At 50.1% G+C, this 22,423-nt stretch overlaps 2 protein-coding genes across 3 annotated transcripts in view; both read left to right on the top strand.

Annotated features, from left to right (window-relative positions):
- The first annotated feature begins 516 nt into the window (after positions 1–516).
- Positions 517–17,816, top strand: LOC128143235 (uncharacterized). 2 transcript variants are annotated; one of them, XM_052790251.1, is made up of 6 exons: positions 517–2,353; positions 10,161–10,236; positions 12,818–12,902; positions 13,352–13,517; positions 13,641–13,797; positions 16,557–17,816. In XM_052790251.1, the coding sequence occupies exons 1-5, from the start codon at positions 1,720–1,722 to the stop codon at positions 13,643–13,645; spliced, it is 966 nt and encodes a 321-aa protein (XP_052646211.1). In that variant the 5' UTR covers positions 517–1,719; the 3' UTR covers positions 13,646–13,797; positions 16,557–17,816. The 2 variants fall into 2 exon arrangements, with proteins under 2 accessions (XP_052646211.1, XP_052646210.1); XM_052790250.1 differs by having other exon boundaries at positions 13,352–13,797.
- A 2,831-nt stretch (positions 17,817–20,647) lies between these two features.
- Positions 20,648–22,423, top strand: part of MYH9 (myosin heavy chain 9) — a 74,104-nt gene continuing 72,328 nt past the window's right edge. Inside the window, exon 1 of the mRNA XM_052790248.1 lies at positions 20,648–20,827. The gene's annotated coding sequence lies outside the window, so the exon portion shown is untranslated. The remainder of the gene's footprint in view (positions 20,828–22,423) is intronic.

Here is a 22,423-nt window from a genome sequence, read left to right as displayed (position 1 = left end):
TCCAAGGCTGCCTATATTACAGCAGCTTTCTCAGCTTCTGGTGTTCCTGGTTGCTATTTTAAGAGGACATGGTGGTCGGTGCCTTCCTGAGGGGAGCAAAGCTCAGCTAAACCCCCTTCTCCCTCCCCAGGTACGTTCTGAACCCGACATAAGGTCTGAACCCTTGCAAAGGTCAGGCGCAGTGCCTGTGTCCTCACAGTCTTGTCCAAGGTGCCCGATTCCAGGCAAGCGGAGGTTTTCCTTTTGTTTCTGTTGTCTTTACACTTGCATCAAGCCCTAACGCAGCTGCTCCTTTCCCCAGGACATTTGTGCCTGCCTGCTGAACTCTGTGTTCACCTCCAACCGCTCCGGGCCACGGCAAATGCCTGCAAGGAGAGCTGCGCTACCTTCTCTGCTAGGGGTGCTACACCGAGACCAGCTTCGAGTGCTGGAGGAGGATGGAAAATTCAGATTGCCTGGCTTGCAGCACACCGGGGGCTGTGTAGAGGTGGTCCTCTACAGCTTCCTCTACACGCTTGGCTCCAATGAGGTCTGGCTTCAGCAGCCCGACCACCCACCGCTGACAGTAAATCCTTTGCTTTATCAACATACGATGTGATTCCTCGCGTGCAAAGAACGAAACAAAGACCAGCTCCACGTCAACAGGGAAACGGCCGCCACTGACGCTGCCACAGGCAGGGCCTTTCACCAGCCCAGCCGGGCTGTTTGCCCTAAACAGTTTGTTAATCACTTTGAGCTTGCCCCCGCAAGCCCACCTCATTTTTCTCAACTAAGTAATTATTGCCGATTCTGTCCAAATCCTATTAAATTCTCCAACCCTGCAAGGCTGTTAGCAGCAACGTTAAGCTCAGTGTTGTTCAAAACTGTTGCTGAATTGCATCAAGTGCTCGCTCTGAGTTTCAGCTTCCTGCAAGTTAAGGAATAACAGCTTGCACAGCTGCAATATCCTAAGCAATAAAAAGATAAGATAAAACTACCATAGGCTTGACTGCCAGACCAAAACCAAACCAGATCACCTGTTACACAGTCCCGGCCTCGTTACCTGCCCCTGCAACCCACCCAGGCTCAAGTCCATCACCGCACACGGGTGCCTTCCTGCCATTCTCAAGGAACACAGGGCGCGCTTGTGAGCTTCGTGGTTTCTCTGCCTCTGCAGCTTTGTAACTTCAGCAACACTTTCCCTCTTAAAACCTTTCTCAGACAAAAACCAGAGGCTGCAACTCATGGCAAGAGTGGTAGCTGCAGGCTGGGTGCGATGCTGGAGGTGGCTGCTGTGCTGAGCCATGCCTGGTTGCTTTTTTCCTCACCGTGCATTCTACCATCGAGGGAAGGATGGAGGCAGGAGCAGCAGGGGAAACCCCGAATTTCTTACACCCAGAGGAGCCAAATGGGTGGAAAGCAGAGACCTCCAGAGAGCTTGAAAAAGTGACACCCCACATCCCAGCGGGGACAGAGCGAGGAGAAGCCCTGTGGCTGCCTTCCTGGTGGCAAGAGGTCCCCCCGGGCCCTGAGATGGGGGAACCGGTCCTGTGAGGAGAGGCCGGAGAAGGATGCTGGAGCTGCTCCTCATGCCCAACGTCCCGCCTGCCCGCATCGACTTCCTAGGCCCTCGTAATCCAAAGAGTCGTGATAGAAATGCACTAAAATTGATTGGGTTTTCTCCATAGCCTGCAGCTTCTGTGAAGTAATGTCCCTGCACATATATATATATATATATATATGTGTGTGTGTGTGTGTTTATCTGCTCACATACTTTTGTTCTCTGTTGTGGAGAGTGCCAGGAGCTTCTGGGGCTCACAGATGTCCCCAGCAGCTGTAGCTGCTGACGGAATTCCAAGGACAGGAGCCAGCCTGCTCACTCTCCCACTCAGGGGAAGGCTGAGCTCCCAGTACCCTTCTCGGCACACGCCGCTCATCCCTCTGCTGCTGAAGGCACCCCAGCTCCATCTCTCCTATGAGCGGAGTGGTTCAGCAATACTGAAAACCAGGAAATTTTTGCAGCGCGAGTCCCCGGAAACATCCACGTCAAGTTGTCCAGAGGGTACAAAATGCACAAGATTTCGGTGTTTTCCAGAGACGATGGTGACCTCCGTCCACCCGCGTGGTTGCAACTCCTCCACGCCGGTCCCACACAGCTGGCAGCGAGAGGGTGTTTGTCCCGGCCGGTTCTGTACGCACAGCTTCATGGCCTCGGGACCGAGAGGAGCTGCATCTCCCGAGGTTGCTTTCTTGCTCCATCACGAGGCAATAACGTTTCCCCGCGGGGCCCGTAGCCGTGGGCACAGGGACTGCATGGCTCCTTTCCTTGCAGGTGGCTTTAACCGCAGGGCCGTGCCACACCGCAGCCAAGCAGGTAACGAACGCCCTGGGTCTGGCTAGCACAGCGGCTGCGATGGAGCGCCGTACTGCATGCAAGCTCCAGCACGCCCGCCGGTATTTGTAAAACATTGTTTTGCTTTAATCTGGCTTTTTAAGTAAATTGTCAAAGCCCTTTCTGTTCACTAGGAACCTTTTTCTTTTTTTTTTTTTTTCTGACTGCAAAGTTTTGTCTTTCAAAGCTTGGCTAGTTTTGAGTGATGCTGAAAAACCCCATTTGCAGTGGCTTTTTGTTCCGTGCTGGTATTGTTCAAACAAAAGTGGTTGTTTTCTTTTCATCCTGGCATAGCTCAGGAGTGACTGCATGGTCTGAGCTCAAACTTTCTAAAAATACTCACCCATGAGGAGAGATCCAGCACGGCACTGTTCAGACCCAGAGATTAACGCCTCGGAAAGGTGCAGTGGTCTGAAAAAGAAGCCGGTGGCAGCGTCGTGCCAACTCTGGGCACTGTAAGCCCTGGAGCTGCGACGCGTGGCGGGCAGAGAGGATCTGCAGAGTGCTGCGGGTCTCTCTGGGATGCCAAGACCCAGGTATGGGGGAAGTCCACGCAGCGCCTGCAGAACCAGCCCAGGGGAACTACTGTTTGTGGGAAGGCTATGGGGTGATTCAGAAGTCATAAAGAAAAGCACTTCTTGCTGCTTGGAGAAGCAAGGGTGGATGATGAGCCTGCTCCTCACCAGAGGCCGGTCTTCGTAACCACATCCTCTTGTCGGAGCGTGAGACGGGCAGCTCTGGGGGAAGGGAGGATGGCAGGGACTGAGCAGAGCAGAGATCAGGCGTATGACAAATTGCAGGAAAGCATGTGGGAGCTCCTTTTTGTCCTTCCACTGGCTGATTGCAGGAAGCTCCCCAGGTGACGGCTTTAGCAGCTGCTGGGACAGGAGACCTTATTGTTCTGCGCTGGCGTTTACAGCCGTGCCAGTTTTTGGCAGGAAGCTACAAGACAAAACCCTCGTGGTCTTCTTTCTCGCTTGCCGGGTTTGCTCTCAAGGGGCTGATCCTTCAGCTCAGCTTTTTCAGCTTAGCTCGCCACCTGAGGAGGTCCAGCTTCCCCCTCCCAGCTGGGCCAGTCCCATGGGCTTTGCCCTAAGATCCTGGCAGGAGCATGGAGACTTTTTGTAGAGCTTGGGCAATATTAAAGGTTGCTGCTGTCACGTCTACCACTGCATTTCTAAATTTCTAATGCTAAACTATGCGGTCACCCAGCATACCAACCCCCCTTGTACCTGTCTGGGCCCTGTTTAATTCCCGTTCCCCTTTCCCTGGCCTTGGGCTCAAGTTCTGTTCTCAGTTTGGGTTTTCTCGGTGATGCGCAGAGGAAGAACATTTGGGGTTTTCTTAATCTGTCTGGCATTGCATAGGAAGGCAGAAGCTGGCAGCGCCCTTGAGATGAAAGGATGTGGGAACACGAGGGAACTGTCACTGCTGGTCTCACTGGAGCTTGCAGCGCAGAAACCGGCAGCATGTGGCCGTGTCTGCAAGTGAACTCTTTAGGTTGCTGCCATCTCCCTGTTCTGCCTCTCCCCCGTGGTGCTGTACCTCCCCGTGACACTGTGCCCAGCCCGTGGTGGCCAGCAGCACGTGGCTGACCCAAGGGCACGGCTTCCAGCCCCATCTTCTCCAGCCTGCCGCCTGGGGCACGGCAGCTGAGCTCTGCCGGTGTTAAATCCCGAGCCTTGTTCCTCTGCTTCCTTTTTCCTTCCCTCCATGAGGTTTTATACCAAAGCCGGGAACGACGGTCACGTCCCCTCCGAGGAATCAACAGGCTGCGGCATTTCCAGCGAGGGCGGCTGCGCGTCGGAGGCTGCCGGCAGCAAATCCCCCCGCCGCGGGGGCGATGGGGCAGGCAGGTTGGTGTGTCACCGGCTCTGCTGGGGGGTGTCAGCCGGGGTTTTGCATGGAGGGGATGCACCCGGTGTTGTAATCTCACCTGGAGAGCACCTGGCTGCGGTTCAGCCCCCACCACGCTTGCCTGCGCCCGTGATCTCACGGGGTTTTGCAAGCCCAGCCAGCCCACGGTGAGCCTAGGGGTGATTCAGCTGGGGAGCCTCTCTCCCAGCTGAGTCAGGCTTTAATTCCTGCGTCTCCGTGCCCCGCTGCGGGAAGGGGGATAGGTCTACAAATTGCAGGAGCCCTCACAAGCTGAGGTCTCCGCAGCACTGCTGTGGTTTTGCCCCCCCCAGCCCAGCATCCCGGCCAAAGCTGGCTCCCGCCGTAGCTCCTTCCTCTCTGCGGTACTGCTGCGCAGAAACAGCTGCATCGTGTCAGCCTGTCAGGCTGCGCCGTCCTGGTAAATGACCCCATTCCCGAGAAGCGGGGATGGAGCTGCCAATGTACAGCTCCCTAGATTGAGGAGAGGGCAGCGGACGGCCCAGCCGTGCTCTGGGGACCTCACCGTGCGTCTCGTCCGTGTCTCCCACCACCATCATATCTTTTGCCACACATACGGCAGTATGGGTAGCGCCCAGGGTGTTTAAATCCGTAACCCCTACTTTGCAGAAAGGGTGAACGGGCTTGCGGGGTGACTGGCAGCACCGTCGGCACTTTGGAAAGCCGTGGCCGATTCCTTGGATAAAGAGTCCGCAGAGGCTGAGCGCCTGCAAATGGTGCCCACGCAAGGATGAAGGAGGGGCCGTCGCCCACGGGCCCCTATCAGCAGCCCCACGAGCTCGGTCTGGGGGCACTAGGAAACGAAATGCCATTTAACGGGGCATTCTCCTGCCCCGTTTCTGCCCCAGCCTCTGCCAGTTCTGCCCTCTCCCGTACTGGGGCAGGGGGATGGGACAGGAAGGCCCTCGTTACTCAGGGCTTGCTAATTAGACGGGAATGTTATCCCCAGCCCAGATGTCAGCTCTGACCTCCCTCTAACCTTCTGGAAATCAAAACAGATGCAACTCTGTTTGTTTTAAAATAATAAAAATAAGCATTTGGGGTGAAGCAGGAAAACCTGGCCCTGGGGGTACAGCTGGGGAGGGAGGAGGGCACGCGACCAGATAAGCCTGGTGAGATACGCCAGGCTGCAGAGCTGGGAGGGACAGGCCACCCTGCCCTGGGCAAAGTCCCATGGCTTACGGTGGCTGTGCACGTACTTTGGGGCCTCTAACCTATATCCAGCTGTGGCGGTGGTGCAGACACAGCTTCCCTTCCCATCCCATCCCAGCTGGGACCAGTAGATCCAGAGGTGGAACTGATGAGGAAGGTCAGCTGAGTTTGTATTTTACCTCCCTGCCTTGGCTTCGGGATTTACCAAAGGGTCTCAAAAGGAGATGTTGATCCCTGGAACAAGCTCTGCCTTTCAAACCTGACCGCCTTTTGGTCATGCCACCTAAGGCAGTCCCCAAATTGTTTCGGACTAAAGGGAGCTGGGTGACATGAACAGCTGGTGATTCTTGTCCTTGGCTTGTAGTAAAAACTTGTTTTATTGCATTTCTGTAATAACCTTCTGTAGCTGGGGAGCAAACTTTGCCTGGCTCTGAACTGGGCCAGTCCTTTGAGCACCTCACCCTACGTTAACCCAGGTTTACACCTCTGTTCCCCATAGCAGACTACATCACTTTGCTTCCTCTTCTTTGTAAACCCACAGCTCCGGCCGGGAGCTTAACACTGAGGAGGTCTTTACCCGGCACCCCTCGTCCTTCTGTGTCGGACATCCAGGCACCCTGAGCTGCAGCACCAAAATTCCTGATGCCAGAGGCTTGACGGCAGTCCTTGCTGCAAAATGAGGATTGGATGTGACCGGCTGAGAACCAGCACTCTCGAGCTTTCTCGTTCTGCTGCAGCCTCTGCAGCTCAGGATAGCCGCTGGTCCAGCCTTGGCTCTACCCTGCCCAGGCCATCTACGCCGCGGAATGGGAGCGTGGCCTGCCCTGAACTGCCCCAAGCCCCCTCTCCAGGGACTCTTCCCGATGGGATTTTCAGCTGTGTAAGGTGGACTGGGGGGAGCTGAGCTGCACATCTCAGCCGGCAGAGCTGAGATGCCCTCTCCCTGCCTCCCTCCTCCCTCCCTGCCTGCAGATTGTGTCCATGACCTATTTGTCAGCCTCGTACCTGACATCTCATATCCTTGCGTAGCGCTTCCCCCATCCACAGCCTGGAGCTCATCTCGGCTTTCCCCATTTCCCATCTTTTATGAATACTTCAGAGGGATTGCTCATCACGCAGCACTCCTGATATTGCAAAAGGCACCGCTGATTTGCAGTCACACGTCATTTTGCCTACCATTATCCCCAAGACAGCAAGCAGGTAAAAGTTTGGAGGTTTCCCTTCTCGCTTGCCTTTTTTGAAATCACCTGCTGGCCCACTGAGTAATGGGTGGTTTTTTTACGCTCTGAAGGTTGTGCCTCACAGTTATGACATCACAGCAGTGATGCATTGCCCTCCAGCAACATCACCAGAGCAGAACATGACTTCTGTTGTCTTCCAGCCCTAGCTACTGCCTGGTACACCCTGTCTCCCCGAGCTTCAGGGTTACCGAAGCAGAGTAATAGCTGACAGGTGAGTAATTGAGAAGCTACCTGACCAGATTTAGACCTGACTGTAAACATCGTCTCCAATAACAATGGGAAGGAGGATCCGTGCCTGCTAAGATGCAGAGCTGCTGAAGGAGAAGGACGGTACACAGACATCCCTGCACACGCATACGGACAGCATTCACACAGCATACCTGCAGTCCAGCTCCGCTCACAGAAACCAGCACAGGTCCCTGGACTTGAGTGAATTTGCACCCATTTTTATGACCTAAACTCCTGAGCCAATATTTACATGATAGGCGGACGCACCAACTCGCTGCGTGACACTGCGTACGCACACTGACGTGTGCTGGTACGGTGCACACAGACGCCAACAAACACACTCGCAAAGACTCGTGCTTTTACAAGTAGGCAGAGACACCTGCTCTCCTCCAGGAGGTGAGACGGACAATTCCTCAGGCTGCTTCGGGATGGTCCTTTACATTTGCAAGAGGGACATTAACAAACTGGAGCAACTCCAGTGGAGGAGCACGAAGCATCTGACGCATGAGCAGGGGCAGTGGGAGTTTGCAGATGTTTGTGAGGGAGGCTATCTAACCGCTGTCTTCTACTGGCCAAATGGGGGTTATGCAGAAGGTAGAGCCAGATTGCCAGAAGTGCTCAGTGAAAGGACAAGAGGCAAGAACAGAGACTGTGGATTTGCCATCCTCAGAGATTTTCAAAACCCAGCTGGATATGGCCCTGAGCACCCTGACCTAACCTTAAGGCTGGTCCTGCTGCGAGCAAATGTTACCTCCTACACTAAACGATGCTGTGATTTTGGTAATCCTACATGTTTGGCAATAGACATTCCTTAATTCAGATGCTGATTGCAATCACTTGCATGTGGGATGCTATAACAACCCCTGTGACTAGCCACGCAGCTGGAATAAATTCATTCACAGTATCACTGGAAAGGAGGCTTTCTGGCCTCTCCTGGGCTGCGATTCCCTCATAGTTTCTGACCAGCTTACATCTGGCTGCCCATGACCATGCATTTCCAGCACCTCTCTAGCACTCAGGCAGTCAAATGGACCAAGGAAATGATCAAGCTGGAAACATCTTTCTTTTGGTTCAAGTTTTTTTCCAGCTGGATCAGCTGGCTGTGTCATCTGGGACTGGCAGTGGGAGTGTGAAGATCAGACGAGGGAGGGGAACAGCCCCCCTTCGGGGACTGCTCAGACTTGGGTTGACCTAATGCAGTCATCAAACCCTGACCCTTGTGAGGCTGAGGAGGAACACGATGTTCCACCCTTGCAGGTTAACCTAACTCACATCACTCCTCCCTGGGGAAAGGGTGCACAGCTTCTCTTTCTTGAGCCACAAACAGCCTGTAAGCAGTTGAAGGGTGGCTGTTGTGATAAGCTCAGGAGAGGCGGGGGATCACCTGAAATCACTCCCACAGCTCCTGCCCCCTTGGCTCTTAAAATATGTGGCTTGAGAACTATAAAAACTCAGTATGTGGTAGGGAAGGTCATTACATCTGGCAGCTCATGCACCTCTCTGCAGACCTGGGTGTTTGAGAACTGGTAAGCCCACGTAGTAGCATCTAGCCCACCCAACCCTGCGTTTCTGCGACTTGAACATAGCCACGACTACAAGAAGTGTGTTATAGAGGAAGCTCTCAGCGCCTGTTTCCTCTCTTATAAAACAGAGATAGCTGCCTCCTGGAGTGCTAAATATGACTGGTTTTGGTAAAGATTGCTGAGGGCTGGTAGTCAGCGCGTGTTTTGTCCTCTGGAAGGCCAGCCTTCCGCAGCTCGCAAGCGGCACGGCTAATCCCTGCCTCCCGCCTGCTGCTCCTTCCCGAAACATGCCAGTGTTCACAGAAGGAGGTGGGTTCTGTGACATCTTCTTTTTTTTTTTTTTTTTTCTTTTTTTCCCCCTCCTATTGGGATAAATTGAGTCACACTGGGATGATGTCCTACAGGCTGGCAGCAGGCCCAAAACCAGCGTTACAGCCTGAATCCTGCTCACTGTACCCCCCTCCCCATCCCAGCCACCATATGCGTGTGGCTTAACTTTTCATGTCCTTGGTTTAATAAACTCGTGTCAGGAATTTTATGTGCATAGCAACCTTATCTGATGACAGTGACATTTTTAGCATGTTTATGCTTGGTTTTATTTGTAACCAGTTTCCAGCGTAGTTCAGCCGGGTGGATTGAAGGGGGTTGAAATGTGTAAGAACCCAACGCGCACACTGACAACTCAGCCAGAAGTACTTGGGGGGGCTCCGAAGCACATCCAGAGGCAAAAGGATCTGCAATGGAGTTTGTGCACCAGATTTGCCAGCTGCAGCCTTTCACACACTCGCTAGAGTCTGACGAGCAACACTGGGGGGGCCGAGGGGAGGGTTGTTTGTTTTTCCTTTCTTTTTTTCTTCCAGTTCTCAGTACTATCACAACCAGATGGGAATAGGTTTCCCACGTCGGATGCAGGGGACTCTCCAACCCAGTGCTCCCAGATACCCACAACATGACAAATACAGACGTTTCTGCTTCACCACAGCTCCAGCTAGTAGGAGTTATGGGGGTGGGAAGGGGAGGGGAGCCAGGTCATTTTGTAGTTTGAAATTTAAACAGCTGGATTCAGTGAGGGTTCCCAGGGTTTTTCCCGGGAAGGAGGTCAGTGGCTTGTGCAGGCAGATAGCCTGGGAGCAAGCATCAGGAGTGCCCCTCGAGGCTCCACCTCCGCAGCTCTGCCTGGAGTGGAGCACTCTTGCCCGTATAAGGCTGTGGATGTCGCAATGAAAAACAACCATAAATAGTTGTGTGATTGTTACCTGCCTCGCTCTGTGCAAGATTGGGCACCTTCCCAAGTCAGACTCTTCCTGCCTGCAGCTTCCAGCGCTCCCCTCCCCGCTTCAGCTCCAGAAAGGCAGCGTTTCCCATGTCTCTGCTAACGGATGTGCAAGCCCAGGCCACGAGGTCCAATTTCTCCAGGTGCTTTGCCCTGCACGACTCCTTGCCTTGGACTGTTCAAAGTGTAAAAAGCCTCCTGCCCGAGGCTGTTCACTTGCTTTGCAAAGTGCTGCGGGAGGGGGGCTGCGGCTCATATGTCTGCGTGCCTTTCTTCAGTAGCTCGTGGGCCAAAAGTTTCTTTAGTTTGAAGGAACTCATTCTTCATCTTCATCTTCTCTCATTCTTCAACTGAGAGTGTATGTACCAGGGAAGCTGTAGGAGGAGAAAGAAAATTAGTACAGCAGGGCAAAACAGGACACTAGCAGAGATGGTAAACAGCCCTACGCAAGAGGTTTCTGTTTTCTTCTTTTCCAGGGTGTGAGATCCCACAGGAGAGGATGCATCCAGGCAGGGGACTGCATGACAAGGAAGGAGCTGTGCTGACCAGCATGTAGGCAGGGATTACAGCACCTTGCTGAGCTTGACGCTAATCCCATAGCATGGCTGTGGCACTTCTCTTGGGGGGTCCCCTGCACCCTGCGCAGCCCCTGGGGACCTGAGGCACATGGGGATGCGCAGTGCGGGAGATTTTGCTGTGCCGTGCAGCCCCTGCTGTCGGCATCGAGGGAAGAGGCTGTCCTCAGGGTCTTATGCTTAGCATGTGAGCCTTCAAATGGCCACCTTCACCCCATCTTTTCTCTCCAGGAAAATGATCTTTTTTTCTGAGATGCAGTGCGTTCCCATGGGGAATACCTAAATGCAGAGGAGACTTTGCTGTCACAATGCTTATCACAATGAGCCCACACTGTGGGCTAAGCAGCAGCAAAGTCCTAGAGCAGCAGTCAGGAGACCTGGTGTATCTGTCAGACAATTATTTGCCTGTTTCCTGATGTGGCTGGGTTTTACTCCCTCCCCCCTTCTCAGTTTTTCTCTAAGTAATGAAGCAATTCATTGTCAGTGCATATTTTAAACACTGACTCTCTTCGTTCTGTCTTAGACCCGGCACACACTTCCCAAAAGTTTCCTGTGGGCCCCAACTACAGCAGTTTAAACATTTTCCATCGTACGTGAAGCAGCTCTGTGCTGCCACGGGGTCCTTGGTTCCCTGACTTGCCTGGTCAGTCGGGGTAGTATCCTGCACCCGGGTCCTGCCTGGGACCTGCTGCAGGCATTGGGGCCAGTCTCAGCCTTTCTTCACTTCTGATTGCTCTCTCACACTGAGTTTCTTTGGTCCGTTTGAGCTTGAAAGCTCTTTGGGGAAGGCAACAGGAGCTGATCTTGGCTTGAGAATCAGTCTTTGCTACTGCAACGCAGTGACAGAGGAGGACTGTGGTTTGATGTGCAACAATGAAGGGGGGAATGCCTATCTTTGCTAGATGTCTTCACTAGACTATCCTCAGTCTCTTCCAGAGAGGAGAGGCAAGGTTGTTCCCAATGAGAACTGCTATACTTGGGAAGCTGCCACTGAGAATTATGAGTTTTCCCCTAGACAGTCTTTTCCAGGTCTGCTGGCAGGCCAGGAGACACAGACCCTGTTGGGACTGTAGCTTGAGCTACTCTTTCCCCAGTCCCACATAAACACTGCTCCACTGCTTTCTGGGCAGCTTCTTGGATGCAAAGGCAACCTTCATGGAACGCAGATGTAGCCCCTCACCTATGCTTGAATATCTGGGTGCCTTCTACATTGAGAAGGTCTTGGGCAAGCAGCACTATCACAGGTGACGAGAAGTGTGACACTGACTGGAGACTGAATCGTAACAGCCTTCTCCTGGTACTGTGGGTTAAGGTACCTCGCTCCCTTTCTCCAGAAGTTCAACAGAGAACAAGATTAGACAGCAGCAGTGTGAAAGGTTTCAAACCAATGCAGGGTGTAAAACGTTTAGCATTAAGACGGCGCTTGCCCTTAGAGTACAGTTTTCCATCATTGGGATTGCCTCTTTTTGAGGCAGAAGGACTGCCCCAAGCCCCTGGGTTTTTTCCTTCCCATGCCGGGAGGCAGAGGGAGGAGAAGGGTATCAGTGCCAGGGTGTCTGGCACTCCCTTTTGGGACAGCTCGGTGCCAAGAGGTGAGGTCATTGCCATCGGGACCAAGCGTAGCGTTGGCAGGGAGCAGGGCAGGGGCCTCTCCCTTCCCAGCTGTTGTGTGTCTCTGGGGCTGAGCAAAAAGATGTCCTGCAGGGCAAGCGGGGCCCTCTTTTTAAAGCAAATTTTGCTTTGCAGATGGAATGGATGGAGAGGGTCTGGAGGAATTACAGCTCACAGCCCCTCTCTGCTTTCCTCTGTTTCCTCCTCCTGTGGGTGTCAAGGTAGCACTCATTTCAGGGCACATGAACCCAGATCAGATTCTTTCCCCATCCCCAGGCTTTTACACCCAGAATCACTTGCAGGGGACCATAATCTAGATTTTCAGTTTTAAAGGAGACTTTACAGTGATCCGAAAAGACCTTGGACTCATGTATCCCGAAGAAGCACAAAAAAAGGCATCTTTAAGTGCTCCTAATTATATCTTTTTTTTTTTTTCTTCTCCTGCTTTACACATTTTCCTGCTTAATTTTTTTTTTTTCCTTGTCTTTGCTAATTAGAAGACTAATTTTAGAAATTAGTCTTGTCCACTCTGGAAAACTAATAGAAAATTAGTAAAAACACAGTAGCATGAAAATGAAAGCAAGCCTGGAGAAAGGTAATTGTTTATAACTGAGGGGTTTTGTTAACTCCTGTGCCTAATTAACACACTACAAAGGGGAGCCTTTGTTGAAACTTCCACACCCTGCTTTCTCAATTAAGGTACAAGAGAGATCATAATAAAAAGAGCTTGGAGACAGCTGGTATGTCCCCTAGCAAAGCTAAACCTGATTTAGCATTCCTTAAATTTAAAAAAAAAAAAAAATCAAACAAACAAAACCAAACATACACATATCTTCTTTTCCTGCACATGATTCTTTTTTTCTCCATGTAATTCAAGCTCTTTCTCATGGATACCTAGTAGGAACAAAAAACTTAAATTATGATCCTCATTGCTGATGTGTTTTTAGCCCACAGGAAAAAAGGGCTGGGATGATTATTTTCAGGGTTATGATGGCTGTTAGAAGAAACTTTGCAGGAAAGCTGAATCATCGGGTGAGCATCTTGTTTTCATCTTTTTGTGTTTTGCTATCCCACATCTAAGGGGCGGCTTATGAAAATTCAAAAGGCTTTTATACATGTACATTCCTCTATAAAGAGTCAAAGAATTATAGGCCTCTGCGCTGTCTCGCAATTAGCCACAAACTTATGTAGAGGTGTGTGTTTCGAGTTCAGTGTTAGATGCATCTGTAATCAGGAGATTGGTAGAGTAGCAAGAGGTTTAAGGATGCTTTTACTCCATGTGTAAACAGAAAAGACAAGGAGGGAGTGGACAGGATTTACCCTGGGTTGGTTGCCTTGACCCACTAGGTAGAAGAGAGCAGAGCTATCTTCTTATTTTGTGTTTTAGATTTGTATCACGCTTGGGTCTGTAAGTCAAAGTCCAAATATTCTCTTCACAAAAAACCTTTTAACCTCTTCTTTTTTTTTTTTTCCTGAGCCAGTGCAGAAGGCAGCAGTGCTTGCAGGACTCCTTACATCCCAGCCTAACACAAGCTGCTACCTCGTGTCAAGGAATTTCAGAAGAAGCCCCTGAGCACCTCTGTCCTGTGGGTTTGATTCCTCTAACACTTTGCCGTCTCCTGGTAGCTGAGAAATATTGCAGAGCAGGTGCTAGCCTGCAGTTGGGCAGCTCAGTAGCCTGCTACTCCTCAGTGAGGTATTGATTTTTGACAGGAATTTTGTGTTATGCAAACATGCAGGGTGCCCAGTGAGTTGCTTGCTTTGTTCCAGAATAATCCCAGGAAACGATGCTCTGATATATGGGAAAGAAGATGGCTGTGTTAAGTGGAGCTCATCTGCACCTCGGCTAAAAGGTGGTTTCCCACAGCGGTGGCACCTCATCTATCTCTCTTGGTATTTTCTTACATCCTACAAAGCTAATGCCTCAGTAAGTCCCGGCTAATTTTCTGCCTTCTGTGCCAGCGCTGTCAGTTCAGTCTTCTGGTCCATTCACCTGACCCAAACACAGGGCTGAGAATAAGGACAACGCACAGATCTTTTTTGTGTCCTGCACTGACCCATATGTTTCCAAAGGCAGAGCAGACTGGCAAAGCTGTACAGAACAGTCCACGCGGACAGTGGGAGGCCGGAGGAGCTGGGAGAATTGAGGAGGCTCTCAAGGGAGCAGGAAAAAAGTCCCAAATGTGGGAGGGAATCTTGGCAGAAATGAAAGGGGGGTTGTTGAGCAAAGCATGCACTGGCTCCAGACGCACAGAGCTTGCAATATGTTACGCTGAGAATCTGTGGGTGTGTTTATAAGACCTGCCGCTGACTTGCAAGCACAAAGGATGTAGCCTCCTCTTATCAGAAAAATGTGGCTTCAGTCTTGCAGAAGAGGTAGAACGAATGCTTGCATAACTTCATATTGAGTCTTCTTTCTGGTTGTAGCCCGACAGAATGGTCCCGAAGTTTGGCTTTGACTGGACCGACTTTGGTTACTGGCAGACAAAAGTGGTGTCTTTAATTGTGGCAGGCTATAAACGAGTTAGTTCCCCTGCAGTTCCCACAACAAAGCTACAATGAGAAACTGCATGACTTTCTACAGCACTGGAAAAATCCCTTGTTCCTAGCATCTCTTGGGCATACTAGAATATTTCAGGCTAGTTTCACTTTGTCCTCAGCCAGCTCCCTGGAATGAAAACCACAGAGCCACTTCATTTGAGCAAATATTTGGCCTTGATTACTATTGCAGGCTGAGCCCAAAAACAAACAGCAAACATGAGGTAAGCGGAGAGGCACCATTAGCAGAGCAAAAGCTCACACAGTAACCTCAAGAAAGGCAGCAAGCTGAAAGTAGGGATACTCTCTTTTTTGGGGGGGGGGGGGGGGCAGACTAAGTTCCTGCTGGGAGAGGAAGAGGGAAATGAACATCCAGATACACACCTTTTGTTTAGAGGTCTGTTAAAGGTGACTGATGCTGAAAAGTAATTAAAACAATGAAAAAAATTGTGAAGTAGTTAAACACTATCACCTTTACGTATTCTCTGAACTTAGTCCTGTTTTCCAAATAGCACAGTCACCCTGCTACTGAATTCTTGGTTCTGTGAAAACACAGCCCAGCCCGAGACCTACGGAAGGAAAAGAGAAGCAAAGGTGCCGTAAAGCTCTCCACAGCCCTACCTTATCAGGATGAATTAAACAGCATTTAGATGGATTTGTCAATCTCTTTAAAGTATTTTTTCCTTATCAATATCTGACCCAAGCCTGGTATGTATGTTTGCTACCTGAGCATCACAAGCATGACAGGTGCAGGGTGACAGAGGGGCTGGGGAGGGATGTTATTCTCCTTTCAGCTTATCCTCTGCCGAGCAAGAAGAATGCCCCCAAGCCCTTTTAAACTCAGGAATCTGAAGCATTTCTTGCCCCCTCTGAGAAAAGGAGAAGGAAAAGGAGGTATTTGAGATGTTAATAAAGGCTCCTTAGCAATTGTTGAACCTGGGAGCTGTGAGGCCAGGACAGACAAGCCTAAAATTACATGCATCATACTCGCTGAATTATCACTGAAGGAGCTAAGCTGTAACATTGTGTGAAAATGGTTATTTTCTGCAGCAAAGAGTGGCCATGCTTATTTAAAGCAGGTAACAGGATATGTTCTGCTGGCATTTTGGACAAGCCTGGGTAGGCCCAAAGTGGAAAACTCAGATTCCAAATCTTGGTTTTGGGGCAAAGATACTTTTGCTGGATGGCTTGTGTAATGGTGTTGGATGCCAGCTTTCTCTGAATTTAAAGCTGAATAGAAAATAGTGAGCAGCAAGAGAACAGGGCTAGAGGAAACAAGGTTAGGAAGGGGATATACTGAACTAAAAATGTCTGTTGCTTAGCATTGTGCTTGCATTTAGTTGCTAGAGATGATTATATTAGAATTCCTTGGAGGTAAAGAGCTCTGGGCCATTATTCTTAGTATGCCAGATCAGGAATATGGTGTTTCTAACCATGCATAATGGAGTTGTAATCTCATCTTAGGGTTTGGAGGGACTCACAAGCTCCAAGAACAGTTTTCCTCTGCCTAAGACAGAAGTTTTCATTTAGGTGTGTTTCTGAGGATACTTCCATGACTCCCTTCAGACAGAGCGCAGCTGTTTGATAACCTGCTTCCCCAACAAAGGTCCCTTCTACAAGATTGTGTCACTCCCGTTTTATTGAAAGCAGGGACTCTGCACAAGACAAATATACTTACAGTGCTACATAACCAATGGGCAGAGATTTATGCCTCTGAATGGTATCCCAAATGAGCAGAGATGCTGTATGTAAATGCTTTGTTTTTCAGCTGCGGATCTTGTCATTAATGTGTTAGGAAAGTAAAAACATGTTCCTCTTTTACTAAAGCTGAAGCAAGAACCACAATGAGGGAGCAGGAGTTCAGCGGGTTGTTCACACGGGCCTGTGTGGGTGGAGGGTTGGGGAGAGGTGAAAAGTAGAATAACTGTTTTAAATGCTAGAGTATGCCAGGTACTGCTCCTCCCCAGTCTTGGGGCGCAGGTATATTTCCCTCTTAAATTTTCTCCATCAGCAGTCAATTTGAAAGACTCCTATCCCAGTGCCTCAGTTTAATCCCTTCAGTTGTGCTGATGCATCTCTCTGTGGGCCTATAAACTAGATCAGTGAACTGATCTTTTTTCATAACCTTCTTTTTTAACTCTACTTCAGTGATCCAGTTTACAATATGGCTTTTGGAACATCTGCATCAGCACCACTGGAGCAGTGGTAAGCTATGACACAGCACTAGGAACAAATGGCTACTGGGAGAATAGACAACATCTTAAACCAGCTCTGCTGATAAAGAGGGCATGATGGAATCGCACCCTGCCATAGGAGAACGAGTCAATTAAGCCGTACCTTTTCCACAGCCATGCCAGAAGCTGGGTAGTCATGCTATGGGTAACATCATTCTGTAAAAGGGCTACTCTCCTCCTTGCATCTGCTACTGGCTGCTTCTGAGACAGGTTACCGGGCCACGTTTCCCTTACTGTGGTCCAGTGCAGCGCTTTTATGTCAGCTGCTCCTGGTGGAAGTTGGATGAACAGAGCTAGAACATGGGTTTAAATGGTTATTCACTAAATTTGTAAGCTCTGAACCCTCCAGTGAAAACATCACTTGCTTTCACCCCTTCCACGTCTTGAGTTCATGGTTTTCCACCTTCTTACAATTTCGATTTGGCATTCATTACGGGAGCAGAACAATAAAGAATCGGTATAAGGGGAAAAGGAAGTTGTGTGCTAATAGATGGTGCCTAAATTGCAGACAAATTTCAGGTTGTACAGAGGACATAGGTGTGAAGTCCACAGACATATGCGGCTTTCTTCTACAGACCCACTGCCAAAGAGCCATTTCCTTTTGCTACAGGACATGAATACCCTTCAAGTTCTCATCTGCATTTATAGCTGCTCCTTTGCATGGTTGTACATATTAAAGCCACTCCAGGGCTGCTTTTTTTGAGAAATTCTAATTATGAATCTGCACTGAAACTAGTGATGTTTCAGGCTTTTGCAAAAGCAGAGCTCAGGCTTCTTAGCAATACCAGATTGTGACATTCTCCAGATCTGTACAATGTGTGGTTTCTGTCTAAACCCACTGTGGTTAACATTTAGCAATGTGACTTCTCCAATGAAGTAAACACCTTTTGTCTCTGTCACTCTTCTTGTTTCACTCTCTCAAGCTTGTCAGTAAGAAATTGGTTTTGGAAGAGATTTCTTCTGCCTCAGCAAAACATTGGAAATTATTCACCAAAATGAATTTAGCCACTTTGTCAGATACAGAAATCAAATGTCCCTGCATTTATTGTTGATCACAGAAATGCAGGCTTCTCCCAGGGACTGCTGTTTGCCAAAAAACTTAAACCCAATTGTCTTGGATTAGACCAGTGTAGGGGAAAACACTGTAGTACAGCAAAGTGGTCTGCAGTTAAGGCTGGCAAATTGAAGAGGCATCTCTGGATGCTCACAGCTTAGTAGATCCCCCCCCCGAAATACTACAGTACCATTAATTTACTCCCACTGAACTGGTAAACGTGTCTGCTGTTGACATGATTTTTTTCAGAATTCAATGACCAGTACAGGTTTGCTCTTCCAAAGGATGCTGGCTTGCAAACATTGATGGAAAATGTGAGTGAAGTTGATCAGAAAGATCCAAATAAACATCCTGTGAATTTGTAGAAAGTAACAGATGTATAAAATTAATATGATAGCTTTTTTAGTCATACTTGTTTCTCTCTGAGGTGTGTCTCCTTTCCTGGGTAACTTCCTGCCACCGGATCAACATAAAAACCTGTTGCACTTACTTTCAAAGAAGTAATCAAGGTACAGAAAACAGACATTTCAAATCTGACTTGCCTCAACTACCACACATCTACAAATCTGACCATGAGGGAAATACAGAAAGTTTTCAAAAGAGGTGGGATGGATACACTTTTTATTAAGGGAAAGGATGGTGTAAACCTGCAGCAATCTTTGTTCTGAACTCAGTTTTGATGCTGTACTGCTGAAGTCATCAAGAAAGTTTTGATTTTGATTAAATAGGAGTGGGAACAAGTTCTCAAATTAAAAAAAAAAAAAGAAAGAAAAAAAATACGAAACCTTAAGAAGACAGTCCAGCCTGACCTTAGACTTAAATCATAGAATCAGGAAAAGCAGAGTACACATGAAAGTATGAGAGTCAGAAAAGAATAACAAAATTTTAAATGCCCAGTATCATGTACGCTCTTCAAAAAAGACTTTGTGGCAGCCTTTTTATGTCTGCATTTCATGCTTGCAGTCATTATCTTTTATTTCCCACATCACTACTGCTGTCAGTTCATTCTGCCTTATGTATTTGCTTTCCCAGCTAAGATCTGCTATTCCTCTCCTTTAAAAGCTTCATTTAGACTTAATATTGACTGCTTTCCTTTGCTTACCTTTCCTTTCTCAGCCACTTGGCCAAAGAGGCAGCCTCTCCTGTTCTTAAAAAGCTTTTGATATATGTAGTTACCTCCACTATTTTCATTCTGCTTCATTTTCATGGGAGAAGTTAAAACCCTGTTGTTCAACCAGTAGATATCCTTTCCATATGTTAGTCACTTTTTTCATGGATCAAAATTAGTCACTGGATACTGCAGATCGTTTCACCATCTAAGGTATCTGGTTTTGTAGGTATCTCTGGTTGTCACAATTCCAGCTTCCTTTCATTTTCTGCCTTGATGTACTAGTGAAGACCTACCCTGTATGTTCCCTTCCCACTGCCAAATTAAATTCTCATTTCTATTTTGTACCTGTATTTACATTCCTCATCTCTGCCTTTAACAATGACACCTCTGTATCCCTGATACTCAGCTGTACAAACCTTTCAGTGATTTCTCCCACTGCCTTTTGTGTCTTGAGATACAAAGGTCTAGCATTGTTTCCAAATGGCTGCAGTGAATCTTTCTAAGCCTGAAGTGTTTCACTTGGACAAGAGATGCTTACTCGAGACACTTCTCTGCTAAATTCTCTCTTTATTCAAGCCTCTCTCACTTCATTTGCCTCATCCACTTGTAACTTTTGGTATTGCCATCGGTAAAGCTCACCTTGCATTTTCTGTCACCAGCGCCTACACCTGCAAATCTGCCCTCCTTGCAGAAAGCAGGAAGCCCCAAAGGGAGGGAGCCTTGTATTTCTGCCTGCTTGTAAAATGTGCAATAAACCTCATCTGCATAGCTGAATCTGACACATGGACTTGTATATGCTGTACTCTTTTCAGAAGGACTTTTGTCTTACATCTTGGCTGCTGCTTCCTCCTGTTACTCATCCCAAAGTTCAGCCTTGAAGAGCGCTGTAGCAAATGCAAAGAGGCAGAACTACACCACCCACCCCCACCTTTTCACACCTCTACTGTTTTGGTGTGCCTTTTTCAATGCATTTCGAGCCTCCTGTAACGCACGCACTGGCTGTTTGGACACCTCAGCAGCATAAGGGGCTGCTTGCTTGCGCCGATGCTTCCGCTTGCCTCAGTTCTGCCCCTTTATCGGATGAAACTCAGTTCCGACTCCCATCTTCCTATCGCGGTCATGTTGCACTGCAAGACAACAGGGTTGGGTGGGGAACTTCTCGACCGGCTGGGGATCCCCTCCCTTCCCCGTTGCCCAGGCCTTGAGGCACGGCCTCTGGAGAACGGCGCCTCAGCCCATCGCCCTGCTGCCGGAGGCTGACCCCGAGCTCCCTTCTCCCAGGCTAGGGCCAAAAACCCGAGGCCCCTCCATCGTGCCAGCGAGGCGAACCTCTCCTGAGGGGCGAGAGGCTGGCGCGAGCCACCGGTGCCCGCCCGGCGCGGGGCATTGTGGGGTTTAGTCAGGGCACGGCCTGGCGCGGGGGGTTGTGGGAACGGCTCGGTACCGTTCGACTCGGGACGGGGAAGAAAGGAGCTGGGGGGGGGGGGGGGTGTGAGGGGGCTCGGTCCGGCCCCGGGGCCGGCGGGAATGGGGAGGGGGGCGGCCGTCCGCCTCTCCCGAACCCGTCGGCGGCCGCCGGGCTGGGCTGGCCCGTCCCGCCGAGGGGCGGGGCTCCGCGCGCGCCCGGGCGTTGCTAACGGCAGAGGGCGCGAGGCACCACCCCCTTCCTTCCCCCCCCCCAACGGCTCGCCGCTTCCTCAACGGTTCGCCTCCGCCTCCTGCGGCCGGCTCCTTATTGGCAGGGGAGGCCGTCAGCTTTCCCTAACCGGCGTCGCTAATTGGTTGACGGGTGATCGGCGGCGGGGTGAGGGGCGGGATGGTGGCGTTGCTGATCCGCGGCGGCTCCTCCCCGGCAGGGCGCCTCGCAGTACCGGTGAGCGAGAAGGCGGTCGCGGTGCCTGCGGGAGGAGCCGGCAGCGTGAGGACGCCGATTCTCTTCGCCGCGAAGGAGCGCAGCCGCCGCCGCCGCGGCGTTTCCCTCCCTCCTTCCCTTCCTCCTTCCTGCCGGAGCCGGGCTCAGGTGAAACCGGTCGGGTGGGGCGTTGGGCGCGGGTGGTCCCGGTTTGTTCTCCTTACACACACCCCGCTCGCGGGTTTCGCGCCTTTTTGTCCAGCCGGGCGAGAGGATACCGCTCTCCTCCGCCTTCCCCGCCGACCCGGGCTGCAGGAAAACCGGCCGGGCGCCGACCTGCCGTGCCCGGGGTGTTCCCCGTCGTCCCCCCCCCCGCGTCTTCCCCCTCTCCTTCGGGGGCGTGTGCCGCCGCGCCATCCGCCGCAGGGTTGCATTATGCCCAGGGAGTTGCCTCTCTCCTCCCTCCACGCCCTGGTAACTGGCCTCCTCTGAGGTGGCGGGGTAGCGTTATCCCCGCTCTTTTTCCCCGGACCGTCCTCTTTCCCCTCCCTCCGGTGCGTTTCCCCGACCCCCCCCCCCCGCCCTTCTTCGCGTTTAAGTGTCCCTCCTTTGGAAGTAACGGGTAGGGGAAAATGGGACCGTTTGGCAGCTGTCAGGACTGTAGCCTGAGTCACAGGCTGACAATCCTCCTGCAGACATTGCACTGGGCTTGGCTTCCGCCCTCAGATCTCGACTTCCTCGTTCGGTTTGGTCTGTAGAGTGAAGCCAGGAGAGAGGGAGGAGGGAGTGACAGGGCAAGATGAAGCTTGCAGTGAAAACTCTTGCAGATAGCTTGCGCTTTCAGGCATCACCTCCAACCGAGTAGGAAGAGTTCTCCGGCTTTTAGGGATATGGTTACCAACCTGTCTGCAGTAGGTGTGGAAAGTAACAAGTTCCATAGCCCCTGAGGGTGGTGTGTACCCAGTGGGTTTAATAAGGATTGCTCCTAATTTGCCTAAACACAGGGTGAAATGAGTTTTAAAGCAGTAACATTCTTCTGGTAATAAAGTGGAATTTTTCAGAAGTAAACTGCATTGGTCAGGAAGCTCTTCGTGCCGTGGCTGTTAAATTCCTTTTTTTTTTCCCCCCCCCCTCCTTACAGTTCCTTTCCTTCCTCTTGAAACACCGTTTGTGTTCTTCACCTTTCTTCTTCCACAGGTTTTTCTTCTGTATCCTATGTCATCCTGTCCTGAGCCACACTCCATCAGAGCGGACTAAGAACCTAAGCTTTTTTCTAAGTGAGCAGGTCTGTCCTAAACAGAGCAATCTCTCAAGTAATGCGTAAGAAATTTGTGCTTCAAACTTGAAGAGATATTTTAGTAGATGGACTTTGGCCTGCAGACTACGATTTCTGTGCCTCTGCCCTACACTATAAAGAAATATAAGCTAATTTGCATGGAGGCTGTTGAACCATGGCTTGAAAGATTAAATGACACATCTTTAACTCTCGTATATGTCTCCTGTCTGTAAGGCTAGATATGGTAAAGTTTTAACTCCAAAGGAACAGCGCTCTAATCAGTTACTGCTTGTGTAAAGATGCTTTTGAAATTACTCACTAGGTAACAATGTGACTAAGTTCACTTATCCATGGCATTCCAGTAAAAATGGCAAATCATAGTGCAGATATGTATTGACTCACAGATGCACTGTCTGCAACTGTAGTGCTCTCTCCCGAAGTTTAAATGAGATAAGCAAATATTTTTGTTAACTAGAAAGTTGTAATGA

This window comes from Harpia harpyja, chromosome 6, assembly GCF_026419915.1.
Source record: "Harpia harpyja isolate bHarHar1 chromosome 6, bHarHar1 primary haplotype, whole genome shotgun sequence".
Taxonomy (NCBI): domain Eukaryota; kingdom Metazoa; phylum Chordata; class Aves; order Accipitriformes; family Accipitridae; genus Harpia; species Harpia harpyja.
Note: the sequence above shows the minus strand (reverse complement) of the source record. Positions and strands in the feature narration are given on the sequence as shown.

Coding starts and splice junctions, on each gene's coding strand:
- LOC128143235 (XM_052790250.1), top strand. CDS start 1,720: ATGTGTGTGTGTGTGTGTTTATCTGCTCACATACTTTTGTTCTCTGTT. Junction 2,354..10,160: donor GCCACACCGCAGCCAAGCAG/GTAACGAACGCC, acceptor CTTCTTTTCCAG/GGTGTGAGATCCCACAGGAG. Junction 12,903..13,351: donor CAGGAAAGCTGAATCATCGG/GTGAGCATCTTG, acceptor TTCCTGAGCCAG/TGCAGAAGGCAGCAGTGCTT.